Source organism: Staurois parvus, unplaced genomic scaffold, assembly GCF_062004578.1.
Source record: "Staurois parvus isolate SC_StPar_1 unplaced genomic scaffold, SC_StPar_1.0 ptg000018l, whole genome shotgun sequence".
Lineage (NCBI taxonomy): Eukaryota > Metazoa > Chordata > Amphibia > Anura > Ranidae > Staurois > Staurois parvus.
In genome coordinates this window covers 20572764-20585500 of record NW_028317814.1, presented here as the reverse complement: position 1 = coordinate 20585500, position 12737 = coordinate 20572764, and the positions used below count along the sequence as shown (strand labels likewise).

The following is a 12737-nucleotide window of genomic DNA, read 5'->3' as shown; positions in this document are numbered from 1 at the left end:
TCTTTTCATTCTTCTCATTCTTCTTTTCATTCTTCTTTTCATTCTTCTTCTCATTCTTCTTTTCATGAAGAAGAAAAGAAGAATGAGAAGAATGAAAAGAAGAAGAAGAATGAAAAGAAGAATGAGAAGAAGAATGAAAAGAAGAATGAGAAGAATGAAAAGAAGAATGAAAAGAAGAATGAGAAGAAGAATGAAAAGAAGAATGAGAAGAAGAATGAAAAGAAGAATGAGAAGAATGAAAAGAAGAATGAGAAGAATGAAAAGAAGAAGAAGAATGAAAAGAAGAATGAAAAGAAGAAGAAGAATGAAAAGAAGAAGAATGAAAAGAAGAATGAAAAGAAGAAGAAGAATGAAAAGAAGAAGAATGAAAAGAAGAAGAAGAAGAATGAAAAGAAGAATGAAAAGAAGAATGAGAAGAATGAAAAGATTCTTCTTCTTCTTCTTTTCATTCTTCTTTTCATTCTTCTTCTTCTTTTCATTCTTCTTCTTCTTCTTTTCATTCTTCTTTTCATTCTTCTCATTCTTCTTTTCATTCTTCTTCTTCTTTTCATTCTTCTTTTCATTCTTCTCATTCTTCTTTTCATTCTTCTTTTCATTCTTCTTCTCATTCTTTTCATTCTTCTTCTTCTTTTCATTCTTCTTCTCATTCTTCTTTTCATGAAGAAGAAAAGAAGAATGAGAAGAATGAAAAGAAGAATGAAAAGAAGAAGAATGAAAAGAAGAATGAGAAGAAGAATGAAAAGAAGAATGAAAAGAAGAATGAAAAGAAGAATGAGAAGAATGAAAAGAAGAATGAAAAGAAGAAAAAGAAGAATGAAAAGAAGAAGAAGAATGAAAAGAAGAATGAAAAGAAGAAGAAGAATGAAAAGAAGAAGAAGAATGAAAAGAAGAATGAAAAGAAGAAGAATGAAAAGAAGAATGAGAAGAATGAAAAGAAGAAGAAGAAGAATGAAAATAAGAATGAAAATAAGAAGAGGAATGAAAAGAAGAAGAATGAAAAGAAGAATGAAAAGAAGAAGAAGAATGAAAAGAAGAATGAAAAGAAGAATGAGAAGAATGAAAAGATTCTTCTTCTTCTTCTTTTCATTCTTCTTCTTCTTTTCATTCTTCTCATTCTTCTTTTCATTCTTCTCATTCTTCTTCTCATTCTTCTTTTCATTCTTCTTCTCATTCTTCTTTTCATTCTTCTTCTTCTTTTCATTCTTCTTTTCATTCTTCTTCTCATTCTTCTTTTCATTCTTCTTCTTCTTTTCATTCTTCTTTTCATTCTTCTTCTTTTCATTCTTCTTTTCATTCTTCTCATTCTTCTTTTCATTCTTCTCATTCTTCTTTTCATTCTTCTTCTTCTTTTCATTCTTCTTTTCATTCTTCTCATTCTTCTTTTCATTCTTCTTTTCATTCTTCTTCTCATTCTTCTTTTCATGAAGAAGAAAAGAAGAATGAGAAGAATGAAAAGAAGAATGAAAAGAAGAAGAAGAATGAAAAGAAGAATGAGAAGAAGAATGAAAAGAAGAATGAGAAGAATGAAAAGAAGAATGAAAAGAAGAATGAGAAGAAGAATGAAAAGAAGAATGAGAAGAAGAATGAAAAGAAGAATGAGAAGAATGAAAAGAAGAATGAGAAGAATGAAAAGAAGAATGAAAAGAAGAAGAAGAATGAAAAGAAGAATGAAAAGAAGAAGAAGAATGAAAAGAAGAAGAATGAAAAGAAGAATGAAAAGAAGAAGAAGAATGAAAAGAAGAAGAAGAAGAATGAAAAGAAGAAGAAGAATGAAAAGAAGAAGAAGAAGAATGAAAAGAAGAATGAGAAGAATGAAAAGATTCTTCTTCTTCTTCTTTTCATTCTTCTTTTCATTCTTCTTCTTCTTTTCATTCTTCTTCTTCTTTTCATTCTTCTTTTCATTCTTCTCATTCTTCTTTTCATTCTTCTTCTTCTTTTCATTCTTCTTTTCATTTTTCTCATTCTTCTTTTCATTCTTCTTTTCATTCTTCTTCTCATTCTTTTCATTCTTCTTCTTCTTTTCATTCTTCTTCTCATTCTTCTTTTCATGAAGAAGAAAAGAAGAATGAGAAGAATGAAAAGAAGAATGAAAAGAAGAAGAATGAAAAGAAGAATGAGAAGAAGAATGAAAAGAAGAATGAAAAGAAGAATGAGAAGAATGAAAAGAAGAATGAGAAGAATGAAAAGAAGAATGAAAAGAAGAAAAAGAAGAATGAAAAGAAGAAGAAGAATGAAAAGAAGAATGAAAAGAAGAAGAAGAATGAAAAGAAGAAGAAGAAGAATGAAAAGAAGAATGAAAAGAAGAAGAATGAAAAGAAGAATGAGAAGAATGAAAAGAAGAAGAAGAAGAATGAAAATAAGAATGAAAAGAAGAAGAGGAATGAAAAGAAGAAGAATGAAAAGAAGAATGAAAAGAAGAAGAAGAATGAAAAGAAGAAGAAGAAGAATGAAAAGAAGAATGAAAAGAAGAATGAGAAGAATGAAAATATTCTTTTTCTTCTTCTTTTCATTCTTCTTCTTCTTTTCATTCTTCTCATTCTTCTTTTCATTCTTCTCATTCTTCTTCTCATTCTTCTTTTCATTCTTCTTCTCATTCTTCTTTTCATTCTTCTTCTTCTTTTCATTCTTCTTTTCATTCTTCTTCTCATTCTTCTTTTCATTCTTCTTCTTCTTTTCATTCTTCTTTTCATTCTTCTTCTTTTCATTCTTCTTCTTCTTCTTTTCATTCTTCTTTTCATTCTTCTCATTCTTCTTCTCATTCTTCTTTTCATTCTTCTTCTCATTCTTCTTTTCATTCTTCTTCTTCTTTTCATTCTTCTTTTCATTCTTCTCATTCTTCTTTTCATTCTTCTTTTCATTCTTCTTTTCATTCTTCTTCTCATTCTTCTTTTCATGAAGAAGAAAAGAAGAATGAGAAGAATGAAAAGAAGAATGAAAAGAAGAAGAAGAATGAAAAGAAGAATGAGAAGAAGAATGAAAAGAAGAATGAGAAGAATGAAAAGAAGAATGAAAAGAAGAAGTATTCCAGTACAGCAAAAAGTGTATCTGCAGAGAGCTCCGCTATTTCTGACATTTCTCTGACAGTTCCTTCACATTTACAGCGGTTGAAACATTGTATCTGTTTCCGAATAAAAACATCTGTATCCTAAATGGAAACAAATAGATACAATGTTTCAACCGCTGTACATGTGAAGGAACTGTCAGAGAACTGTCAGAAATAGTGGAGCTCTCTGCAGGGACACTTTTGCCGGCTGATCGGGAAAAATCCGATTCGCGCACCCGAAGTATGCTAATATTCGGATTTGCCGCGAATCGAATTTTTCCTGAAATTCGAAACGAATTCCACTTCGCCTGGTTCGATTCGCTCATCTCTAATTGCGATACTAGAGAAATAAGTTGTGGAACCTCCCTCCAATATCTATGTAACTTGGGGAAATGCCAGAGCATGTGAATGAAATCACCCTGTTGGACCCTACACCTCGGACAATCAGGTGAATCCCGCCTGCCCCACCGATACAGTTGCACAGGGGTCCTATATGCTTGATGGAGAATAAACAAGACAATTTATGAAAAGAAGAAAGAGAAATTCCCGGAACAGATTCCAGAGCAGCATACCAGACATCTCCAGCAAACGCTCCAATATTCCGGGACCACTGTGCCCCGCTCCGGAGACTAGCTTGATCCTGTACTGTGGACAATAGCTGGGAGTATACCCGAGAAATCATGCCCTTCTTATGGGTTGCCTGAATTACATCCTTAAGAAAAACTGATTCTGCCAATGTGAGATTAGAGAGCGAAGGCCGAGCTTGTATCGCATGGCGTAACTGAAAATAACGATAAAAAAGCTTATGTGTAAATGTAAATTCCATTTGCAGTTGAGAAAAGGACTTTAGGATTGCTCCCGAATACAGCTGATATACAAATTTCAGGCCTCGATCCCTCCAGTTGTGAAAATCCTCCAGTTTAGCCAGTTCTACATATTGCGGATTATTCGACAAGGGAGTACAGGAAAGAAAGCCGGTAATATGAAAGGACACTTTTACCATACTCCAGACATGCCTCAAGAGGTCCACAGTTGGAACCGTGGATGGAAGGACCGGTAGAGCCATCTCAAGATGAGAAAGAGCCGAAATGGTGGGATCAGGAAGGGAAATCAAACTAATAATGGCATCAGTATTATGAGGTGAGTCCCAGCCAACCAGTTGCTGCAACTGGGCCGACAAAAAATAAAGTCTGGGCTCAAGAACTGCAAACCCCCCTGACTCCTTGCCATATTGCAACACAATTTTATCCTAGCCACTTGTTTTTTCCAAATAAGACTCCTAAACTGGGTCTCTCTGCGATGAAACCATTTCTTAGGCATCCATATCGGAGAATTATAAAAAATATAAAGAAGTTGTGGGGCCCAAATCATTTTAATTAAATTGACCCTACCGACCACCGACCGAGGGATATTGCACCAACTGTTACACTTCAATTTCTGCTGATGGAGTAGAGGTAAAAGGTTAAGAGAAATATACTGCTTAGGATCAGGAGAGACTACCACCCCCAAATACTTAAATGTACAGTTGTGGCCAAAATTATTCAACCCCCACTGAAATTGAGTGTTTTGGCCAGTTTGACATTGCTTTTGATCATTCAGTCATCTTGCTTACATTTACATTAAAGAGGCACTTGTAGGTCAGACAAATATAACATAACAGTTATAATGAAATAACCACAAATGTCTTTTCTGTGCTCACAGCATTATCAGTTTTATTCAACCCCCAAGTGACATTCAATCTTAGTACTTAGTACAGCATCCTTTTACAGTTATAACAGCTTTTAAACGTGAAGCATAGCTTGACACAAGTGTCTTGCAGCGATCTACGGGTATCTTCGCCCATTCTTCATGGGCAAAGGCCTCCAGTTCAGTCACATTCTTAGGCTTGCGCACTGCAACTGCTTTCTTTAAGTCCCACCAGAGGTTCTCAATCGGATTTAAGTCTGGTGACTGCGATGGCCACTCCAAAATGTTCCAGCCTTTCCTCTGCAACCATGCTCTAGTGGACTTGGAGGTATGCTTGGGATCATTGTCCTGTTGAAAGGTCCAACGTCTCCCAAGCCTCAGGTGTGTGACGGACTGCATCACGTTTCCATCCAATATCTCCTGGTACTGAAGAGAATTCATGGTACCTTGCACACGCTGAAGCTTCCCTGTACCTGCAGAAGCAAAACAGCCCCAAAGCATGATTGACCCTCCACCATGCTTCACAGTAGGCAAGGTGTTCTTTTCATCATAGGCCTTGTTCTTCCTCCTCCAAACATAGCGTTGATCCATGGGCCCAAACAGTTCTAATTTTGTTTCATCAGTCCACAGAACACTATCCCACAACTTTTGTGGTTTGTCCACATGGCTTTTGGCATACTGCAGTCGACTCTTCTTATTCTTTGGAGACAGCAAGGGGGTACGCCTGGGAGTTCTGGCACGGAGGCCTTCATTACGCAGTGTGCGTCTTATTGTCTGGGCTGAAACTTCTGTACCCACATCTGACAAATCTTTTCTCAGTTCCTCAGCAGTCACACGGGGACTTCTCTCCACTCTACGCTTCAGGTAGCGCACAGCAGTCGAAGTCAGCATCTTCTTTCTGCCACGACCAGGTAGCGTTTCAACAGTGCCCTTTGCCTTGAATTTGCGAATGATGCTTCCTAAGGTGTCTCTTGGTATGTTTAACATCTTTGCAATCTTCTTATAGCCATTGCCCTTCCTGTGAAGAGAAATCACCTCTTCTCTTGTCTTCCTGGACCATTCTCTTGCCTTCACCATGTTTGTAACCACACCAGTAAATGTCTAGAAGGAGCTGAGTATCACAGTCATTTTAAAGCTGCCTAATTGGTGCTTATTATGCTTGATTGCTGCTCGGTGACATCCACAGGTGTTTTCAATACCTGATGGAAAGCACCTGTATGAACCTCTGTTCTTCAGAGTGGTAGTCTTTAAGGGGTTGAATAATTGTGGCAATGAAGAAACCACATAAGAACCATTTACTACTGTATTACATAAACAATTGATGTCATTTTAGTTGCATTTGGGTAGTTACAACGTCCTTGTAGGATTTGATTCTGAATACAATTCCAAATGTACACTATAGTCCCTAAACCCCTTTACAGCATTGGGGGTTGAATAATTTTGGCCACAACTGTATTTGGATGTGTTGTGCACAGGCCGGGAGGAGGAGTTCTACAGGATCCACGGGCATCAACACCGATTTATGCCAATTAATTTTAAAGCACTCAATAATGGACATAACAGCATCTAACGATGTAGAAATATCACCCAAATATAACAGTGTCATCCACATAAAGGGATATCTTTTGCGAAAGAACACCCCTTGTAAAACAGAAGATGTCTGGAGATTGTCGCACCAAAATCGCTAAAGGTTCTAACGCCAAAGCGAACAAAAGGGGTGAGAGAGGACAACCCTGCCTTGTTCCCCTCTGCAGCCTGAATGAATCTGACAAATCCCTGTTAACCTGAATTCTGGTACTAGGGGCTGCATAGAGAAGCCGCACCCAGCTAATGAACTTGGGACCAAAGCTGGATCTAGACCAGGGGTGGGCAAACTTTTTGACTTGAGGGCCGCAATGGGTTCATATATTGGACCCGGGGGCCGGACCAAGAGTAGATGAATGATGTGTATGTGTCATCCATAGTAAGTATAGTAATATTCCCCCATAGTAAGCATAGTAATTCATCCCCCATATAGTAATTCATCCCCCATAGTAATTCATCCCCCATATAGTAATTCATCCCCCATAGTAATTCATCCCCCATATAGTAATTCATCCCCCATAGTAATTCATCCCCCATAGTAATTCATCCCCCATATAGTAATTCATCCCCCATAGTAATTCATCCCCCATATAGTAATTCATCCCCCATAGTAATTCATCCCCCATATAGTAATTCATCCCCCATAGTAATTCATCCCCCATATAGTAATTCATCCCCCATAGTAATTCATCCCCCATATAGTAATTCATCCCCCATAGTAATTCATCCCCCATATAGTAATTCATTCCCCATAGTAATTCATCCCCCATACAGTAATTCATCCCCCATAGTAATTCATCCCCCATATAGTAATTCATCCCCCATAGTAATTCATCCCCCATATAGTAATTCATCCCCCATATAGTAATTCATCCCCCATAGTAATTCATCCCCCATAGTAATTCATCCCCCATATAGTAATTCATCCCCCATAGTAATTCATCCCCCATATAGTAATTCATCCCCCATAGTAATTCATCCCCCATATAGTAATTCATCCCCCATAGTAATTCATCCCCCATATAGTAATTCATCCCCCATAGTAATTCATCCCCCATATAGTAATTCATCCCCCATAGTAATTCATCCCCCATATAGTAATTCATCCCCCATAGTAATTCATCCCCCCTATAGTAATTCATCCCCCATATAGTAATTCATCCCCCATATTAATTCATCCCCCAAATTAAGTCCCCAAGTCCCCCCTGTGTCAATTCACTTACCTTTGCTCCGCGCGTTCCTCTCGCCGTGTTCCCGCGCCGTTCCGGTGTAGCATGAAAATCTGTCTCCTATGAGGATCTGTCCCCCTCGACGTATCTGCGCATGTGCCAGTTTCAGGCATTAGCAGCCGATCGGCGATCTCCGACACATGCGCAGATACGTCGAGGGGGACAGAGCCTCATAGGAGACAGATTTTCATGCTACACCGGTCTTCAGGGCGGACTGTGAGAGGAGCCTAGCTCCCCTCGCGTTCGTCACACTGCCCCGCCTACATACATCCTGACAGCCATCCTGACAGTATCACGCTCCGTGGGCCGGATTAAAAGGTCCGCCGGGCCGTAGTTTGCCCATTGCTGATCTAGACAATAATTCCCATAGATAAGGCCATTCCACACTATCAAATGCCTTGGCCGCATCCAAACACAAAATTGCCCTCCCCCCAGGATTGTCCACTGGAATTCGCAAATTCCAAAAAAGTCTACTAATATTATTAGCCGTCGCTCTAGAAGGAATAGACCCCGACCTGATCCTTATGTACGGTATTACCAATAATAGTCTAATAGCTAGAACCCGGGCCAACAATTTAGTATCTGTATTCAGAAGGGAAATAGATCGGTAGGAGTCATGTTTTAATTGATCTTTTCCAGACTTCAATAATACTATAATAACAGCTTCATTCATGAATGGGGGCAAACCATTTCCATCCATGGCCGCATTCAAGGCATTGAATAATGCCGGGAGTGGAGTTGCGCACAGTATCTGTTATAGATTTCGAATGGCAATCCGTCTGAACCTGGAGATCTATTACTGGGGGTGCCTGCCAAAGCTTCAGATAACTCCTCAACAGTAATTGGCACCTCCAGTTCTCTCTGGTCAGTCTTTGATAAAACAGGAAAAGAGCAGGTGTCTAGAAACTGCAAAAGCTCAGAATGGATAGTTATAGTTTTAGAAGCATACAGATCATCATAAAAGTGATGAAAAAACTCTCGGGATTTCCACATGACTCATGCAGATCACTCCATCAGCATCCTCAATCTTGTCTACAGTGGACACCCCTTCGCCACAAGAGCAAGAAGGTGCCCCGTACTTTCCCCTTGCTCAAAATATTTTTGTTGGAAAAAATATAGTTTCATATCCCCCACTTGAGTAAGCACTGATTCATAAAGGGCTTGGGCCTTGGATCATCTGAAGCTCCCGCTGTTGAACATCTAACCGTACCTTTTCCTCCCACTCCCTGAATCTACTCTTAACCGCTGAAATCTCCTGGACAATCAAGCCCTGCAGGAAGGCCTTCATCATATCCCAAACCATTCCTGGCAGGGACAAGCCTTCATTCCACTGCAGAAAGTCTGACAACTCCCCCGGAATCAACTCGGTCTCCAGAAACAGTGTCAAGCAAAATGCAAAATGGGTTCACCTTCCACAACAGACAAGAGAGGGTATAACACACTTGTAGCTTGACCCAGAAAGGGGCATGGTCAGATAGAGCCCTGGGTTAAAAGAACAGAAAAATTAAATAATAAATTCCTACTTGCAGTTTTTTTCTTTTCCATAAATGTTTTTTATTCACCCACAATGTGCCTTTGAACATACTAGAAAATTTGACAACTCCAGGAAGAGTCAATTGCCTAGCACAGCCCCCTTCCTCCTTGCACAGCACAGCCCATCCCTTCTTCTGGGAATGTATAATTACTGTCTGTAGTGGACCAGATCTTCAACCCTTTCCCTCACCTCCATACATAACCTTTTATGAAGCTACCATGGGAGGAGCAAAGGAGAATAGTATTGAGTATAGAAATTTAATAAACCTATGCTGCCCTTGAACTTAATAATATTAAGCAGCGTGCTTAAAGAATGCCATACATATCCACAGAAAATAGTACATAAAAAAGATAAGCAGTGCTAAATCCTGCTTCATGGGGGTTCTATTTGATGGCATTTCAACATCCATTTGGCATAAACAAGACCTTCTGTCTTTGCTTCGTTGGGTTTCTGACCAGATCCTGGTTGATTGCTTGAGGGTACTGGAGTTTTTTGAAGTTACAATGAGAGTGGTATTAATAAGGAGCAGAGAGCTGGAGGAGATGTATAATCCTTAGTGCAGACAGAGCATCTACTATTTTCTGTGATTCTAGATTGAAGCCCTGTTTGACATCCTATAAACTAGAGGTCTGCATTTTTGGTAACCATTTCTGGTAAGCTGCTCTATGTGGACCTTGGTGAAGGTGTTATTTATGACTCTAAGAACTTTGTAAAGACACTCTGGTGTACCTATAGATTGAGCAAGGACTGGTTTAACACTGTTTATCAATCTACATTATGTACTGAATACTATAGAGCAGCCTTGCTCAACATTTTCAACACAGAGGAACCCTTGAAATAACTATCCAATTTCAGAGAATCCCTGCTAAAAATGACCATATCTACAACTCATGATACATCTGTGTGATAGTCAGTGGGAAATTGTGGTAATTGGAAAGAACTAGCCCCTTACAGATAGCTAAAAGATCAATGGTGTCAGTGGGGAGTTATCTGAGAGGCAAAAATTGCTCATTGCTCAAGGAACACCTAGCAACCTCTGGAGGAACCCTAGGGATCCATGAAACCCTGCTATAGAGTGTAACTTTAGTGACAGCTCTGACTCTGCTGGGGCAGCTGCCATCACATCCAAGATGGTGGCACCTAGCATCAGTCTCAGGGGTTTGGTATGTCTACACAAGGAAGGCTTTTACAGCTATTAATGTGTATAAAAATGTTAAATGCACATATAATCTTATGGGAAGATTTTTGTTGAATAGTCTGGTGACTAGGACTCTTTAAAGGTGAATATCAGTAATTGATACAACAATGAGACATACGAGCAGGACTCAGGAACAGGAAAAAATAGCAGTTTTATTTAGATCACTTTCACATTCAATTAGGCTAAAGAAGGACTAAACTAAAACTTCATTTTTTATAGTACAAAGTGATATTGAAATTGAAAGCTGTATTCTGGGCTGATGGTGTCCTTTGTGTATTTTTTCCATTATCAAGCATGGAACAGTTCCTGCACATTGTGTCCTAGGGCTTCCTGTTATAGGGATTGGTAACTGGTGTTCTCTTTTTCCTTGTGCAGGGTGGCCAGCTTGGATCTTGACTTGGTTTGACTGGTATCTGCTCCTTGTCATTTTCTGTAGGCAGCCTGTAGTGGATGGATCTCCTGGATCTCATCAAAAGCTCTGTTCTCTGCACAGACTATGTACAGAACAGTGAAGATATCACTGCTACTTTTACAAAGTAACTTCTAGGTTTGGTAGGCCATTGGGTACATACAAAGTGCAATTATATCCTCTATATGGTTATTGATAAATATACAGTTAATGTAAGTTTTTGTGCCTGAAATTCAGCTTTGGGCAAATGGACGTGGGCTAAACCAACCAAACATTTTGTATATCTCTCAGTCTCTGGCAAAGAGATCTGTCCATTCACCTGCGGATCATGCTACAGGAAGTCTTATCCAAATAATGGATGATTTTGCCCTCTAAAAACTGATATTTTCATGTTGGTTAGGCATGCCCTCTTAAAATACATTTTTAGCTATTATTTTGCGTATGCTACTTAAGAAATCCGCAAGGCTGGCCCTTGTGTGTCGGCCAACTAGCACATATATTATGGGGTTCAAGGAGCAGCTGGTATAGGCAATGTTCCAGAGAAGTGGTATGAAGGTCATGACTTTAAGCATGACTATTAAATTCATATTTATAATAGCAGTAAAAAAAATGATTTGACCTAGAATGAGCGGTGTCCATGTGAAAAAGTACACTATAATGATGGCGATGACTATCTGGTAGAGCCTATGGGTGTTCACAGTCTGGGATTTTCTAACCTGTATGGCTATAGTTATATTGGAAAATATAACAACACACAATGGAATGAAATAACCAATCACCAAGAATGGAATAGTAAAATACTGTAATGCATATTTTATGTTATTCCAAGTAGTGAGCGTGTTCTCATCACCACAGCATTCTTCAGGTGAACATTCTTTGATAAAATTGTGTAACTTATAGTACACATCTAGGTAAATGTTGTTTTGTAAGCCTAGAGGTTCAGTTAAATTATATGTGAGGTCAAATGCCCCATCATCATGGAATTTGCCAGATTTGAAACTGCAATATCTATCATCTCCAAGTTTGACCTCCCCACTAAAAACCAACACTGGAAGACTGGTAAATAAAGTTATCATCCATATTGTTATACAAGTCCATCTTGAAACACGTTGCGAGATAAAGATATGATGAAACATTGGCTTTGCCACAGATAGAACACGACTGAGATTTAAGGCTGTGAGAATCAAAATGCTAGCATACATGTTGACACAGATAACAAATAGAAACATCTTACAGGTGTACTTTCCATAGGGCCAGTGACTACGTAACGTAGCAAAGATGTAGAAAGGCAATAAGAGGAGGGAGACAAAATCGGTGATGGCCAGGTTCAAGAACCAGATTTTTGATTTATATTTCTTCACCACAAATATGTTGAAAAAGATGACAATGACATTGCCAATCAGTCCTATAATGCAGGTCGCCATAGCTAGCACAATGTTAACGTAAGTAAGAGGAGCAGAATACTTTGCTTGAAATGCCATAAGTTCCATAATTTCTCCAGTGGAATAACAGGGGCTGTACAAAGACATTTTCCCTCTTGAAAGTGTGAAGCTGAAAATTAATAAAATGGATATGGTTGTCAACATATGTTATACAAATTCTCATAATTATTGCTATCACAACTGAAGTCATTCCACATATACATTTAGTGTAAGGATCTGAACTTAGCTTGGTATCACTCTCTTGTTATCTCTTGTAGACTGGGGGAAAAGGGGCAGTTTGAAGAGCCAATCAGTTGTGCTAAATGCAAATGGCTTTCAAAGTACCAGCTAATAGGAAAATAAAGCAGGAGTATAAGCTCATCAGTCTGCTTGTTCTCCCTTATTGTCCAGTCACAGGCTGTTGGCATGGAGGTGACCTAGATGTACTGTTCTAACTACAACAGAAAAACATTAGGTGTCCAACCTGGCTGGGCTGTCTGCCAGTGCTATGTAGATCTTAGGACAGGAATTACAAAAAGAAAAATTGTTTAGCAGGTAAGATAGCTCTGGATTCAAGCTGATAGCACCACAACATATTAGCCACAAAAGAAAGTACAGGCAGCACTAGAGGGG

The 12737-nt window shown here is 38.6% G+C and overlaps 1 protein-coding gene across 1 annotated transcript; it reads right to left on the bottom strand.

The window, feature by feature from the left end:
• Window positions 1-11093: 11093 nt before the first annotated feature.
• LOC149473155 (chemerin-like receptor 1) lies at window positions 11094-12212 on the bottom strand. The gene has a single exon (XM_089684184.1). It carries the CDS (start codon window positions 12210-12212, stop codon window positions 11094-11096), a length of 1119 nt encoding a protein of 372 aa, XP_089540310.1.
• Window positions 12213-12737: the final 525 nt, after the last annotated feature.